The sequence below is a fragment of the Haliotis cracherodii genome, unplaced genomic scaffold (assembly GCF_022045235.1).
Source record: "Haliotis cracherodii isolate W230 unplaced genomic scaffold, xgHalCrac1.p SCAF_21, whole genome shotgun sequence".
Lineage (NCBI taxonomy): Eukaryota > Metazoa > Mollusca > Gastropoda > Lepetellida > Haliotidae > Haliotis > Haliotis cracherodii.
This window is the reverse complement of record NW_027266277.1, coordinates 4,687,065-4,704,557: the sequence shown is the minus strand read 5'-3', so window position 1 is coordinate 4,704,557 and position 17,493 is coordinate 4,687,065. Positions and strand designations below refer to the sequence as shown.

The window sequence follows — 17,493 nt, the reverse complement described above, 5'->3', positions numbered from 1 at the left end:
TATAAAGATATGGCAGAAAAAATAGATATGTACGACACGAGCGATTACCCTAAAGATAATCCACTGTACAGCGTAGTAAATAAAAAGGTGTTAGGTAAGATGAAGGATGAATGTGCTGGAACCCCTATAGCGGAGTATGTAGGATTAAGACCTAAGATGTATTCTATAAAAAAGTCCGATAATGGAGAGATAAGAAAAGCTAAGGGTGTTAAAAAGTATGTGGTAAAAAAGCATATCGAACACGAACAGTATAAAGAATCATTATTCAATGGTAGAACGTTCAAACACGAGATGAACTCTTTAAGAAGTTACAGTCATAGGATATATGGATTAAGAATGAACAAGACATCATTATCCCCCTTAGATACAAAGAGATGGATTGATAATGATGGTGTAACTACCTATGCTTATGGTTATGGTGGTAATACCGTACCGTTGGGAACTATGAACAACTCTTCTCGTACAAATGCCCTACCCGGTCCATCTTGAAGATAATAAAGAATAGGCTCTCCTTCTTTCATAACCAATCGACTAATGTTATATGTCTTAAGAGACCAAATCGGATCTGTTGCACGACGTAGGCCTCCTTCGAGTTCACCGGGCTGGTATAAATATCTTACCCTTACTCTATCCGGAAGTTTTCGTTCTTTGCCTCTCCTCGGTGCTGAAGATTCGGAAGTCACGGATTTCATTTTAATAGCATCGGATGGTTTCTTACCTATTAATCGCGTCACTTCATTATTCAGCGCTGATACAACGGCTGATAATCGTGTCACCCATTCGGTTGATCTCAATCGCTCGGATTTCATTTCGATCCCATACTGAAGCCAAACAAACGTTCCGCTAATGTCCTGTTAAATCTTTCGACGATAGCTTGACTGCGGTGGGCCTCTCTTTCACCACGGACGATTTCGACATTGTGCTTTGTTAACAGTTTTGTTATCGATCCCATAAACTCGCGACCGGGATCTACTTGAAATAGCTTAGGCCATTTTAGCGGTCCGCGTTTATATATGCGGCTCAGTGCATTAGCTACTGTTGAATCTTTCGAGGTTAATGGCTCAGACTCTTTGTATCGACTAGCCACATCCACTACTGTTAAAGCGTATTTATACGTTTTGTGTTTTACCTTATCGTGGGGAAGAAACAAGAGGTCAGCCTGATGAACTTCATTCGTTGTAAAAATATCAAACTTCTTCCTCGGTATATAACGCGGTGCCGGTAAATATATTTGCCACATCGCTTGTTTCTTTAACCAATCCTTGGCCACACCTTTTATACCTTAGCCGCGGTGGCTATTTTTTTTATTGCTCCTATACCTTTCCAATATCCTCGTGGGCTATGGTAAATTTTATTCATTATTAATTAATATTGATATTTCTTTTAAAACGACTTATGACTATCGTTGAATCGCATAATCATTTTGGCATAAAAAAAACCTTCTGTAGTAGCAGTATAGGTATATAAAATCCAGCTCCAGTGGGGTTGCGGCAGAACCCCTATTACCTATACCACTCGACAAAAGCACGCAGATCTGCCCAACAAATCGTGGCGCTTTAGACACCAGTGGCCCTGCGTAGAAACAGATGGATGGATAACCTAAAAGCGGCGTAAAATCATACTCATTTACTCACTAATAAACGTATCACGTAGATGAATTACTGAGTAGGGTTGTTCGCCACTTTTAGCAATATTCCAGCAATATCACGGCCGGGGACACCAGAAATGTACCCACCCCTCCGTAGTATGTAAGACAGCACCTAACAATGTATTAACGATAAGGTGGGACACAGAACATATGTGGGATGATAAGTCCGTGCCGTGTCATTCAATGTAACAGACCATGCGGTAAGGTTGTGTTTCTTGTTCCGTGCAGTACACACTAAATCTGATTCAACAGATGTGCTACACACTTCACACCAATGCAAATCCGGGGTAGAATAGGTCTTCAGCAACCCCATGCTTGTCTTAAGAGGCGACTATGCTTGTCGTAAGAGGCGACTAACCTATCGGGTGGTGAGGCTCGTTGACTTGGTTGATGCATGTCATCGTATCCCAATTGCGTAGTTCGATTCACATGATGTCAATCACTGGGTTGTCTGGTCATACAGCTTGAATACTGCTGAGTGTGGTGTTAACAACATACACACAAACAACATATTTACCTTCTGCGTAATATGTCTTACATCTTGAATGAGCAGTACTGATTTGAATAAAGTTAGTGTGTGTGTGGATGTGTGTGTGTGTGTGTGTGTGTCTGTGTGTCTGTGTGTGTGAATTGGTTTTAATTCTGCTTTAACTCTTTATATGATGAGCGAGTTGGGTTTAACGTCTCAGTATACAATACCTCGGTTATAACACGGCGTGTCTGCTCTGTTGAAGAAAGTCCCTTGTAGACTTGAAACCAGCGAGCACGGGTTTGGTATTGACAGACCACAGATCGGCACAGTCAGGCTCCTGACGCTGTTACTCGCTTCTGATCAATGACAATTTACATAATCACAATATATCCTCTCTGATTGAAACAAAACCTTGCAAGGTTTGCTTTGTATTCTTAAGGGGCCCCCATTTCATGTTGGTTACGAAGCTGTGCTGCATGCTTTCAATGCCTGTCATATGTTCATGACAGTGAAGTACATGTATTATGTAAAAAAACTGCTTTAGAATATATAGCGCCACATATAAATGCCGTTGTCAGTGATTCCGTAATTCAGATGGACAACCCACACCAAACATTGGTTATTTGCTGCACCAAAGAGATCGCATTTTATTTACACATTGTAGAATGGAAATACACATACTGTGTTTTCAATGGAGAGCTGGGTTAAATGTACTTTTAACCGCGCTAAATTTAACATTTGAAACCTTTTGCGCGCTCAGTTCTAAATTCTACTTTAATGCTGGCTCTACATTGAAAACACCGTATGTTTATCGCCTATTTCAAACCTATTGGTTATATTTCCATTGTGTCGCAACCTAATTTGCAATTGTCCTTAATTGTGGGCTGCAAGCTTGGCTATTCCTGCTTCTACTTTGTCAACCTATCAATGTAATGTAGCCAGGTTTCAATCAACATAAGGAGTTTCCTGAGAGATGATGAACTTGGAAGAAGATAAGCGATGATTAATCCTGTCCAGCTTCAGAGTATTGGTTACCTTTTCATGTTTTATTTAACACTATTGTATCGGGAAGAAAATGACCACATCATATCCCGTTCTTCCATATTGTATTCATGTATGCCTGTAATCTACTAATCTACTATTACGTTTCTTGCACCTTCATTGGTCCTTTTACAACACCCTTATACATATGCACTGTATCCACGTACCATAACCTCCAGCCTCGGTGGAATCTGGGCTAGGACTTCTGTCAGAGAAACTCCAGGGATCATGAATTTAATAAATAAAACAATAAGTCATAAAATTATTAAAAACATAAACAAATATAAAAAATCAAAGCTCGTTATGGTTGCTGACAATTAATGTATTATAACAATTTTAAAAAAAGATAAGAATTTAATTGTAGTTATTGAACTCGCCATATTGAGATCCCTCATCGGTTGGGCTGTGGGAAGATATCCTATCTCTCCCTGAATACGATCCATGGTTTGCAGGAACCATATCGGTGTTATAGTTTACAAGAATAGCCACAATACTATAAATACATAACTTCACTTGTTTTGTGATCTTAAACTGAGATATTGAGATAAGAAAAAGTAGATGTGTTCACAAGGCCAGTCGTGACTGTAGAGGTGTCTCAGTTCCACAGGCTGTCAGCTGGTGTCATTGACAACCCCTCGAACAGCGGACGTAACCAGCATAACAAAGAGTGTTTGTTTGTGTGTGTCTGTCAAATGTCGCAAAAGACATACATATGCTAATTCATGTGTATTAACTATAGATTTACACGAATTGTCGTCCTACACAGAATTATGTCAATGATAAGGTAGTGTTGGTATCCCTGACCTCTCGAAGTTGTACGACTGCGAAAATTGAGCCTGCGAACATATGTTACAAAAGGTAATCTTGTCTCGTACTTTTACAATCGTATTTACAATCCATGAAAATCACGCATGCAAACAATATATTTACTTGTATGTAAGCTGATCGACAAAAACTACTTCAAGAAAAGAAGGCGTATCGAATATATTTTGATTACTCATTGTTCCAGTTAAGTAATATATACTATTTGTTTGTTTGCTTGTTGTTTAACGCCGCACTCAGCAATATTCAAGCTATATGAAGGCGGTCTGTAAGTAATCGAGTCTGGAAGAGACAATCCAGTGATTGATATCATGAGCATCGATCTACGCTATTGGGACCGATGACATGCAGGGAGCCTGACCACCCGATCCCGTTAGTCGCCTTTTACGACATGCATAATCGCCTTTTATGACAAGTATGGGTTGCCGAAGACCTATTCTACCCCGGCTGTTCACGAGTCCTATGGATTAACCAATCAATACACAAAGTGTTACCTGTCCACTAGACAGGTGAGGATGTAGCTTAGTGGATATGCTTCACTTTGAGATTGTGTATCGATACATATTTTGAGAGACTTTCAGAGTATCATTGACATTCCTCGTCAACATCTTAAATGTTTTTCTACTACAATCACAACCACACTGTGTAAAGACTAAAGACTATATGTACACGGTACCAAAGTAAGTTGGTTAACCAACTTCTACTGCTTCCTCAACAGGCTAGTCAGCGTGTTGTTCGTTCCCCTGGCACTGGCTGCCTACAATGTGGAGATCACCACACACTGGTCCGGCGGCTTCCAGGGCAAGTTTTGTGTGGGCATTACAGCGGAACTGTCAACATGGCGCGCTCACATGGTCTTCGACCGAAAAATAAATGACTTGCAGGTATGAGTGAGTGAGTTAGTGAGTTAGGTTTAACGCCGCTTTTAACAATATTCCAGTTATATCGCAGCGTGTCAGCTTAATGTGGGAGGAAAGCCCGAAGTAATGCAGGTCTCAGACGTTTACCACTTCGGTGAAACCCACGAGCACGGGTATGGTGCTGACAAACCGAGAAACATAATTGGGGCGAACCGGGATTCGAACCCACAATCATAGGTTTCCTGCGTGCCCAAGGCACGCAACTCTGCACAGCAAATCGCGGTGCCTTAGACGACTGGGCCACCCGTGCCCCCCTTTGCAGGTATGACGGATAGTCATGATTATAGTGTGTTGGGCACGACACACTTCATTAACAACGATACTTACTTCGATAGCAAGGTCTCGATACAGGGTACGATACTTGAAAATCGACACTTTTGATGTTAGGTACTACTAGGCATTTCTTTCAGTCAAAGACAATGAATAGTGGTCCAAAAAACGTATTTAGTTCATTTGAATCGAAGTAGTAAACAGTGGCTCGTTCTGTTTTCATATTATCAAAAGTGTTATAAAGTGTATGTTCATAACCTTCTACATATCATCTGTATACCGTGGAATCTATACAAACCGGATATGGTTCGTTCCGTCTTGACAGTGGTTTGAATTAGTGATATTTTAGTGGTCATTGCTGTCCAAATTTCCAGATGTTAGACATTTATATAATACATGTATGTATCGCTTTGTATCGACACATGGTCGGCCTTCCGGTATGCCATACATGGCACGATACACGGACAGTGAATCGCTCCATCTCCACAAGACTGTGTCGAAATGTACACAAGTTGACGTCGAAAGCAATAAACCATACAATATCATTTTTGCATGGATGTACTTGTCCCCCGACCGATAAACGTTCACAGTTTGGTGAGGTGAGGTGAAAATGGGTTTAACGTCGCGTTCAAGATCATTGCAGTTATATAGCGACGTTCATGCACGTGTGTGTATGTGTGGCTGCTTATACTGGTCCGGCCTGATGCCAATTTAAAGTGCTAGCCCACTGTGATACCATGCCGCAGTTTAACATGAATACCCCACTCAGACACAGTATACTGACTCTGAGCCCCTTAATGCCGAGCACCAGAAAGGGTAACGACAAGTACCATCTTAAAGCGTCGTTTGGTATGACGCGACCGGGGATCGAACCCAGAGCCTTCCGATCTCCGGGCGGACGCTCTACCACTAGACCACGGAGGCAGTCATTCAGTTTACAATATATTTCATCTTGGCATGGATGTACTAGTCCCCCGACTAATAAATGTTCAACGTGTAGGATATTCATCAATGTTCTTGGATTACGTGAACAGATACTGAGTTTGTATAGGCGTGGAGAGGTGATGTGTCGCCGAAACCAGGAGGCCGAGAGTTCATCATCACAAACAAACCCTGGAACGGCGCAGAACATCCAGGAGATGACCTCTGCATGACCTTCCAAGGCACAACAGAAGGTGACGTCACACCACGTGCAACTGTGTTCATTGAAGGCATGACAGACAACGGCAATGCAACAATACCTCCTCACACAGACATTGGGACAACAGGAGGGACGCCTACAGGCACCCTGCCGTCCTATGTGTGTAAGTGCACACGTCTTATATACTGTATCTATACATATCTTATAAACATAACGTATCCCCTATATCACGGTGTGGATTCAAGGTTTTTAACGAATCAAAAGCTGGTATAAAGAACCGACTATGAAATATAGATCTGGTGATCATTGTGTGTTATGTCACACCGACAGCGTGCATACCTTCCTTTATATTTAACAATGGTTTGTCTGGCCTAGAATCGATTTTGTCAGGATGTGTGCTATAGCTGGAATATTGCTGACTGACATGCGTTGTGAAGAGATTACCAAACTGAATCGCAATGATTAACCCATCGGAACGTTCAAAACTACAGCTGTCACGAAACTGTCCCACACCGAAACTTCTCTAACGATTGAGCCCGCCTTGTCTATGTGCACAACAAGGGACAGATAACTCTAATCGGAGCACACTGCATCTCTCAAAGCTCCACTCGTTGGTGTCGACTGTGGTTCAGATCTTTTACTGGTATTTCATTATTTTACTGCCACTGAAAATCACTACAATTATATTTACACTAAAACCACTAAACAAATCACGTAAAACAACGCTCAACCACTCACTTGTCTATGTTATGTTGTCATATTACAGTGGCGGGTCCTGCACGCTACAACTACACCGACGTCCTTGGAATGTCCATCCTGTTTTACGATGCTCAGAGATCAGGGCATCTACCTAGCAACAACCCGATACCATGGCGGGGTGACTCCGCCCTTAACGACACGGGCGATGAAGGAGAAGATCTTACTGGGGGGTGGTATGATGGTAAGTGGTGAGCCATGGTGAGCCATGGTCAGTAGGGGGTGGGAGGGTGTGTGTGTGTGGGGGGGGGGGGGGGGGGGGGGGCGACCAGTGAAGATCCGGGGTAGAATAGATCTTCAGCAACCCATGCTTTCCGTAAGAGGTGACTATTCTATCTGAAGACGCGACTAACTGGATCGGGTGGTCAGGCTCACTGACTTGGTTGATGCTTGCCATCGTATCCCAGTTGCGTGGATCGATGCTCATGATGTCAATTATTGGACTCGATTATATACATACCGCCGTCATATAGCTGGTGTACTGTTCATTGTTAAACAACAAACAAACAAACTAGAGATTAAACAAGAAATGGTTATTCGATTTATTTGATACGGGTATCATACATTGTAGTTGGTAGTTTGTAACGTTTTGATACCATTCAAGTTGTTTGGTCACATCCATTTTTAAAGTGTACACAGTGTGCGATCCTTTCCCAGGCAGATCATGAGGTATTTTAGGTTGTTCGTGTTTGTTTTGACTACCCCTCAAGGTATGTCATATACAGCAAGAGCTGTTTTTTAACACACCTTGTAGACGTTAGAAGTCGGAGTAACACATGGATTCTGAAAATTGAAGTGCAACATTGATAGGTAAACTGTTGGCAGTAAGTATTGTGGTCATTTTACTGATGCTTCCCTGGCTGTTTCAATCAGAATTACACACACGGAGTGAGTATCAATATTCCTGCAAAATATCGGCGGGGATACAGAAATGGGCTTAACACATTGTACCCATGTGGGGAATCGAGTCCGGGCCTTCGGCTTGACGAACGAGCACTTTAAATACTAGGCTACCTCACCACCCCTCGCATAATGAGTCCCTTGATGATGTTGGTATTATGGCGTACCATACTTACTATATTTTATCTACTGGGTCAATTGTTATGTGCATCTCGCCCCCGCAGCTGGTGATCACGTCAAGTTCAATTTCCCAATGGCGTCTTCGTCGACGCTGTTGCTGTGGGGTCTCAACAGATGGAAGGACGCCTACGAACACGCCGGTCAGCTGGACGCAATGTACGACATGATTAAATGGCCCCTGGACTACTACCTTAAGTGCTGGCGGCCTGAGAAAGAATGGTATTATGTCCAGGTAGTGATGTTATCGACGTGTTGAAATGCTGGAACCATATTACATGTACATATATTACATATTACTGGACACGTGAACATTCGGGTTTGACCCGGTCTTCAGCAACCCATGCTTGCCGTAAAAAGCGACTATGCTTGTCGTAAGAAGCGACTAACGGGATCGGGTAGTCAGGCCCGCTAACTTGGATGACACATGTCATCGTATCCCAATTGCGTAGATCGATACTTTTGATGCCAATCACTCACTGGATTGTCTTGTCCGTCATATAGCTGGAATATTGTTGATTGCGGCGTTAAACAATTAACAAACCAACATATGACTAACGAAAAGTATATTATGGTACTTCTTTTCAACTGCATTGTGTCATGATGATTATTGTTTGATATGATTGAATAGTAACTGCTGAATTATTCAATTCCAATATCTGTACTGCTAAGGTTGGAGACGGGAAGGCTGACCACTCTTACTGGGGCCGTTGTGAAGACATGAAAATGGCACGCCCAGCTCTCAAGGTCACGGCTGCTAAAGGCGGAAGTGACGTAGCAGGGGAAACAGCCGCATCTTTGGCTGCCGGATCAATTGCATTCGAAACAAAAGGTACACTGTTTTGCATAACCGTTTTCGACAAATTACACAGTTATTGAATTAGATATTTATACACAGAAATCCGGAAGACGTGTAATTATACGTTAAGTCTTCTCTTACGACCATCATTGGTTGCTGGAGACCTACTCTAACCCGGAATTCCCACACGGTATCCTCTTATGACAAGCATAGGGTGCTGGGGTCCTACTCTAACACGGAATTCCCACAGGGTAGCCTCTTATGACAAGCATAGGGTGCTGGGGTCCTACTCTAACACGGAATTCCCACAGGGTAGCCTCTTACGACTAGCATAGGGTGCTGGGGGCCTACCCTAACCCGGAATTCCCACAGAGTAGCCTCCTCCGACTAACATAGGTTGCTGGAATTCCCATTACCACAGGGTAGCTTCTTACGACCAGCATAGGGTGCTGGAGACCTTCTGTAACCAGGAATTCCCCCCGGGTAGCCTCTTACGAATAGCATTGGTTGCTAGGGACCTTCTCTAACCCGGAATTCCCACAGGTTAGCCTCTTACGACCAGTACTGGTTGCTGGATACCTTCTCTAACCTGGAATACCCACAGGGTAGCCTCTTACGACAAGCATTGGTTGCTAGGGACCTTCTGTAACCCGGAATTCCAACAGGATTGAGCACTGTAGCATGATGGAGACTGAACACAGTGGATGAAATTAGTGTCACATGATTGAACTTGGAATATGAGCGGGAATGAATCATAGCCGTGGCCCTTCTTCCTCAATACAACTTCACCTTGTTTGACAACCGTGAAGTGAAAATTAAGTACAAAGCGTTAATAAAGCGACAAAAACATTTCCATTCTTATGAGAAATATCGCTTATTGTACGATTCCGACTATATCATAAGATTCATGCCTGTATGAATCCTTATCAATTAGTGATGACGCCAGATGTTCGCGAAAAAGGTGATCATAGCATGTTCCAAGGTGGCTGCTGTCTTAAACACTTGCAAAGAAAAATCAATTGTTCACCTAAATACACGGGAACACATGGTACAAGTAAAAAAAGGAAAATTGCATCGGACATGTTTGTAGCTAATGCGTTAAATTTAGAAATGTCCACCTTTCTACCATAAAACGTTTTGAAATCTTTGCTGAGCCCTTAAAATGTTGTAACCCTGATGAAACATCCTTTGAGCAAGAGTCGTATGACGCTCGATTGCATGAAAGAAATGTATCACCACCAAAGCAAGCAAAAATATTGTTTTGAAACATTCATATTTTGGTACTAGAAATCAAGGAGCGCTTGTTAGATTTGGAGACCGTATAGGGGAGACTACTCTGTATGTCCTCCTGGGCTAAGGTAGCGATGTTGTATTGGTTACATTATATGTTCAATGTTCATCACATCCAACATACAGATGATCCAATCTATTGTATGTGCACTTCATGATACATGAGTCTGGACCAGACAATCCAGTGATTGACATCATGAACATCGATCCACGCAATTGGGATCGATGACATGCAACAACCAAGTCAGCGAGCCTGACCACCCGATCCCGTTAGTCGCATTTTGTGACAATCATACATATGGGATTATTCTACCCCGGATCTTCAAGGGTCTGTTGGAGAATGTATTAGGGAGCATCCATATGGTTTTGGGGCGGTCGGGTAGCCCAGTGGTTAAAGCGTTCGCTCGTAAAGCCGAAGACCTGGGTTCGATTCTCGACATGGGTACAATGTGTGAAGCCCATTTCTGGTGTCCCCCGCCGTGATATTGCTGGAATATTGCTAAAAGCGGCGTAAAACCATACTCACTCACTCACCCATATGATTTCATAGTGGGGTAGACGTTTATGAATGAACAGTGTGTTCAGAAATATTCCAAAACTGAATTGTTTGTAAAATCTCTGCATTTGTATACAGCAGACATAATTCAAAATTAACATATCTGATTATTGGTGTCAACAAAAACAGTAAATGCATTATTGTATCACTGGATGTTTTGGTCCATCGATCACTTGGAGTGTGTGGTTTGTGTACAAGCTGCGGTCAGATAGCAGGGTACTGGTGTGAGGCTTTATGTGATACATTCCTACCCTTGATATGCAAACTGTGTGAGTTGAGGATGCTACTAGTAGGGCTGGACATGCTTACCCTTTTCACGAACACCTGGTGTCATCACACATATTCAGTGGTCCATTCACATAATTTTTTTACAGCTATTTTGCCCTTTACGCCAAATGGAATCTGTTTTGGTGGATAATCCAGACTGTTTATGACGTTTTATATTTGGAGAAGATATCCACGATATACTCCAGACAGTAGGGTAGTGGTGATATTAGTTCTTGATGTCAATGTCCACCCCAGTACCATCTGGAAGGTAAAGCGCGAGCCTGCCCCAGCATGCAATGCACATGGCAATATGGAGATTACAGGTGTATGGAGTGACGTACTTAGTTGGATCAATGCAGCTTTGATCAGTATTTCAGTTATATCGCGGATGCCGTGCCACCCGTGCCCAAGTGGTATCGAGGTTTCTATGTACAACGAGCTTATTGTTCTGTCATCTTCAGACCCGGCCTACTCGGCGAAACTTCTCACTGCGGCCAAGAGCCTGTTCGCTTTCGGCAAAAAATACCCTTCAATCTACTCCCAGAGTTTGCCGGAAGTCACATATTACTATGCGTAAGGTTTTTTCACTTTCATCTTTATTTTACGTGGTTTTTTTCCCGCGAGAGGATGCGACAGGCGGATTTAAAACGATTGCTGAAAAGTATCATCCGAGTAATCTGCAAAAACAAAGTTTCATAACGTTATCGATTTTGATTGACTTATATTCGTCAGTTCATTATTTGAAAATATGAAAAACACGCTTTGGACATCTCCGCTGAAGTTACAACTTAAAAGTAGAGTAAGTGTTCGGCTCTCAATGTTCTTTGACGTCACATCGACGTGCGTGATAGATTAGCAGGGTTAGTGCTTCACTGATATAAAGAGTCGTACGCGTGTATCTTTTTCCCTGTGATTTAACTTTTTACATTGTATATCAAACTGTAACAAAACCTAATTCTTAAGTGTGGAAGTTGAACTCTGCAGGGACAAAGCTGTAGATTCAACTAAATTCAGTGTAGCTGTAGATGTGAATATGTACCGTTGGCCTGCATTCTTATTGAATCAAGATTATTTAATTCATTATATATATTGAAGGTCTTAGTCGGAATATGGTCGAAACTTAGTTATATGCACTGGGTTGGGATTTTCAACGACATAATAGAGGATAAGTATCACCGATTATCAGAGGTAAAATAACATATGTCTAAATCACTGTTCGCAGAAACATTCATTAACGTTGAAGTTTTTTGCAAGGGTGAATATTACAGGTTATCAATCAATTAATAATAATCTCCCCAATGTGCCGTGTAGTCCAGCCATGTCTTATTCGTCTTTAAATTTGGTAGATATTTCGAAGGCTTGATGAGTTGATCATTGATGCTGAATATTCAACTTATCCTTCTGAGTATGATGCTAAGTCATCTGCACTGTCCAACAGCGTGCTTGTATGAACAACGCCCCAGATATACAACTGTCAATGTAGTTAATGAGTGTCGCCAGACAAATTACTCTACGATTTTTCTGTGGTTTCTGTGTTGTAACCTCAAGGTGTGCTTCAATAGGACAGGATATTTTCATACATGGTGACTTTACTGTAGTGATATAGTGTATGTTATTTTTGTTATTTATTGATGAGGCCAATGATTTTCTATTGTTTGTTTACGGTGCAGTTCTGGTCACTTCGAGGATGAGATGTGTGTGGCTGCGTGCTGGCTGTACAAGGCGACCAATGACAGCCAGTACCTGGACGACGCCAAGAACTACGTCACTTCAGCATGGGCATGGGCGCTGTCGTGGGACAGCAAACTTGTCGCTTGTCAGGTAAACGTCACACAGCAGTAGGGGCTGATACTTACAGACGCTGAGACAGATTATTATTATTGAAAATATTACGGGCTTGGCATAGGCTCGTGAGAGGAACGAACCCTGATCTTCACCACTATGTTACCTTCTCCACCAAGACAGGTATAATGTGTGGTACAAAACACACAATGCTATTAATGAGAACATGAATATGAAAAGCGTCCAGTAAAAATAGTTTCACTGAAACACAGATGATGGGTCAACTCAGTACTATCTGCTATATGATACGGGCATATGGCAATACTTTTATGTATAGCATCACATATCATTATGTACACTGTAACCGTATGCTCTGAAAACATCTTTTTTAACTGAGGAAATAAACGTATATATATATATTTTGTACCAAACAGTTACTGTTGTTCGAAATTACTGGAGATTCCAAGTATTCCACAATGGTGGACGGGTACATGATTGGGTGGACCCCATCCCGGGGGATGCAGTTCTCCACGTGTGGCCTGGCCTACAGGGACAAGTGGGGGGCACTCAGATATGCTGGTATGTAGGATGCGACAGTCGACCGAAGTGGATCGGGTGGCCAAGACTGGCAATTTGTTTCGTAGTTGAGACTATTGTGCGTGTGTTTGTCGTAACTGTCACTGGAAGCAAATTACTGACGTGGTGGTAACATGTCTAGTGATGTTGACAGTAGCGAGTTATCGCACTTGTATACATGAATATGGCAGGCTTGATTACTCGAGAAGTTTCGGTTTTGGTCATTTTCTAGAGGGTTGTCTGTACAGATTTCAGGGCGACAATATAGGGCGATTCGAGGCCTTTTTTACCATATTTGTGATAATATCCACATCTTATACCTGATGACAAATATGAATCCTGTTTCGAACCAGATTTGGTGTCTGGACCTGAATTACAAAACTGCCCCGATTTGAAAATACCCTGATCATTCCTGGGAAAGTAGTCATACTGCCTGAAATAAGTCTTATGACTAACTGTGTAAGCATCTGTCAAAGTTGCAACCTTGTGTATATTATCTACCTTCTCTTTATCCAATAAGTCCTAATCCCAGCATGCACACAGTACTTGACAGAATAAATCTTTTTCACCCATCAAATTCCACATTTGTGTTAATCATTCATTTTCTTCGACTGCCTTTCCTTTTTATTCTGCGCATCATTGACCAAATCATACGCCTTCCTCATCTTGAACTAACATCAACTAATAGAACTGATAAGCCTTCTTGAGCTTTCCCTTTTCCCCCCATTTTGCCATAATATTATCCAATGGTCTTTTGGACATTTCAAATTTGTTGCCATCTTTTCAAAAGTTGTCTTCTTTTTCATCTTGAAATTTTGACATTTTTAGGCACATCAAAGAAATTTTGAAAAATATGAGGTGAATTATTCCTGTTTTGCAACCGTTTTGTTTCTCCTCTTTCTTTTTGAATTTCCAATTCTATCAATTTTAGCTCTCTTAGAAATTCCATCTCCAGCTTTTTATTTCAAATATTTCAGCAAAACCAAACCTGAATCACTCAAAATGTCCTTCTCCCCCTCAAATATTCCTAAAGGTTCTAATTTCACTTTTTCACATTGAAGGCTTAAACTCCATATGACAGACACTGATTTCACAACAATCACGTGTAAAGCATCGGGGGTTGATTTAACACTGGCACATTTAGCACTGACAAATTCTGGTTATTTCTGCAATTTTAATTCATTTCCCGGACGAAGTCCCAGTTTTTGTTACGAGGTGATTGCCAAGTTGAAACACAGAGGTTAACCCAGGAATCGGTTGGCACAGAACTACATTGTGAAATATGTGAATGAAAGCACACAATCAATCACATATCAATGATCAAATTGTCAATATCAATATGAAAGTCTATTTTCTCTCACTACCGTGCTGTTACCTTTGGTGCACATATGTGTGCAAATGGTAGAATTACAAGGAGATATTATATTATTTTTTAATATGTAAATGCGCTTGTGCTGCCGTTAGCGGATAAGGAATACCAATTTCGTTACACGTTTTTGGTTTTTAATTTTCCGACTGGATATTTCACGTTAAGAATTTGATGTGAAACGTTATGTCGCAAAGGCCCTGTTACAGGCTGGTGGATTTGCAAATAAAGTACACGGTTTCTATGAATGTCGTTTACCTGGGAATCGTTATTATCGTTACCCCGTTTGTTATATCGGAACAGGGGAGTATGACAATATGAATTAATTTACACGATAATTATCCATGATTCATGATGAGCCGAGAAATTGCCTGTGATCCGTGAAAAGGTGTGTGAACAGTTATTAGGGAGAACCATTCACTACCCTTCTGTTACAGCCAACACGGCCATGGTTGCCCTGATGGCGGCTGAAGATGGCCTCCAGACGGAGAAGTATAGGAAGTGGGCTATCGACCAGATCAATTACATTCTTGGCGACAACAAATACCACATGAGCTACGTCATCGGATACGGAAACAAGTACCCTGTCAAGCCTCACCATAGAACCAGGTAACCGCCAGTGAGGTTTTGCTATATAGTACGTTGACTATACACCAATGGCACTGAGAAACTTGATATTCCACGTTTCCCTTGATGTTCAAATACATACCACTCAAAAGAAGTTATACTGGCGTGCAAAACCGGGATAAATATGGATGCTCTTTAATTTCTTTTAGTAGTGCACATTACTGTGAACTTGTGGGGATCGTTTCTGTATGCATCCTCACATTGTCAGTTAAACGACAAAGTCTAAGTATGATTTGGGACATTAGAGTAACCTTGTGATGTGAGTTTCGGAATGTATAGGTATCAGGCTAGCCTTGTGGTTTTAGCATTTTCATGTCACATCGAAGACCTCGTTTCGTTCCCCATAAGGGACCGATCATTTGATACTCCTCAGGGGGAGGGGAGGCTGGGTTTTTGTCTGGGGAAGCCCATTTGTGTCCTCCGCCGACATATCTGTAATCTTGCTAAAATTCACTTGCACCAAGTTTGTCTATGTTGTCCGTTTTCACGGTGATGCTAGCTAGACATTTATATAGTTTACCACTTAAAAGTATATGAAAGAAGTGTGTAGAGCCGACGTTCCCATGCACCTAATCGTTCTGGGTTTTCACAAGCCACATAGAAACAGTCCGAGAATAGAGTAATTAAAATATCAAATGTCCTGATGGAACATCACTGCATATCTCGCAGTTCCTGCCCAGACATCCCCAAACCCTGTGGTTGGGAAGCCTTTGACAACCCTGGTCCAAACCCCCACCTGTTGAAGGGTGCACTGGTTGGCGGCCCAGACAATACCGATGTGTACCTTGACGACAGGAAGGACTACGTAAAGAACGAGGTTGCCTGCGACTACAACTCCGGCTTCCAGACAGCCTTAGCAGGTAGGCACACTCACGATATACATGTAGAGACTGGCATGAACATTATGTTATACGATACATGTGGAACTGTCACAAAACTGTAAATGTCACCAGTGCCGTCAAAGCAGAACAATGATTGGTAATAAAATGTCCTCGACTGGTGTTCATTTCTATTTCAGGTCTTATTCATCTTCAAATGAACAAGCAGCTGGCGAAAGCTGATCCCCCGAAGTGCTGAATAAATACAGCAGCTATGTTATTTCGGCATAGTTAAATGTTGTTTCAACTTCAATTATTTCAGAGAAGATGATATCTTGTTTTTGTATTTAATTTTTAATTTGGAACAGTAAATTAATCTTAAATTTTGATTTAGTGTTACGTTATCCCATCCTTAGTATATTTATATTTCATACGTGTCTTTTAGCGTAGGACTTGCAGTGAACGTTGCCGTGACAATGAAAAGTACAAACACGTGTTGAACGAACTGCATGTCTCACGCTACGCACTAGCAGAAAAATTTATGACATAACCCTAAGAGAAAAAAACACGTTTAATTCAACGGTGAATTTCAAAACAGGGAATAGTCTATTGAATGCAGTACTGCTATGAATACCCTGTTCCCAACATTCTCTGCTGTTATGTATATTCCCCAACAGTGGAAAAGGTTGTCTTGATGTGTGCAAGTGGTTGCCTCCGCCGATCAAGATGTCCACTTTACCATATCGCCTTTAAGGTTATCAGAAGTCAGGGACTTGCTGTCTGGATCCTGCAAACTGTGATATGGTGCATTGACTATGAGGGACTTGGCAGGCAGGGACCAATGTATTTTCACCCTCTCCAGAAATACCCAGGCGTTCATTTCTGTGTGGTAGTCCCTATTTTCCTTGGCCGGTAAGACAAGGTCACAGCATGGGAGAAAACGCCTGAAACCCAGCATGGAGAACTTTCTCCCAGACTTACAGTCACCACTATGTACCCACTGACTGTCAGAGGCATTTACCCACGTCTCATCTAGGAAACAGGTTCCTTCACGTTTCTGCTTGATGGTTCGATTATAATCATTTCGGAGATGAAGATTTCGGATCGTTCCCATAACATGGTCCTATTTTCACCACTTATCTTTTGTATCCAAATAACCGCCATAAGTGCCATATCTTGTAACAATTAAATCGTTCAGTTTCAAGGTATTTCTTCAAGAGTCTTAGAGACATGTACATATTTTCCGAATTGCACGTCTGACTTGT

The 17,493-nt window shown here is 41.8% G+C and overlaps 1 protein-coding gene across 1 annotated transcript; it reads left to right on the top strand.

Annotated features, from left to right (window-relative positions):
- Positions 1 to 1,769: 1,769 nt before the first annotated feature.
- LOC139470739 (uncharacterized) lies at positions 1,770 to 16,617 on the top strand. The gene is made up of 12 exons (XM_071253017.1): positions 1,770 to 1,848; positions 4,702 to 4,867; positions 6,225 to 6,477; positions 7,081 to 7,254; positions 8,195 to 8,382; positions 8,820 to 8,979; positions 11,521 to 11,632; positions 12,730 to 12,880; positions 13,276 to 13,420; positions 15,221 to 15,392; positions 16,080 to 16,270; positions 16,429 to 16,617. The coding sequence occupies exons 1-12, from the start codon at positions 1,844 to 1,846 to the stop codon at positions 16,485 to 16,487; spliced, it is 1,776 nt and encodes a 591-aa protein (XP_071109118.1). The 5' UTR covers positions 1,770 to 1,843; the 3' UTR covers positions 16,488 to 16,617.
- The last annotated feature ends 876 nt before the right edge of the window (positions 16,618 to 17,493 follow it).

Bases quoted from the DNA above. Each gene is read 5' to 3' on its own strand.
- LOC139470739 (XM_071253017.1), top strand. The intron at 8,980-11,520 runs GTACACTGTTTT...TGTCATCTTCAG, and splicing joins AATTGCATTCGAAACAAAAG to ACCCGGCCTACTCGGCGAAA. The intron at 13,421-15,220 runs GTATGTAGGATG...CTTCTGTTACAG, and splicing joins GGGGGCACTCAGATATGCTG to CCAACACGGCCATGGTTGCC.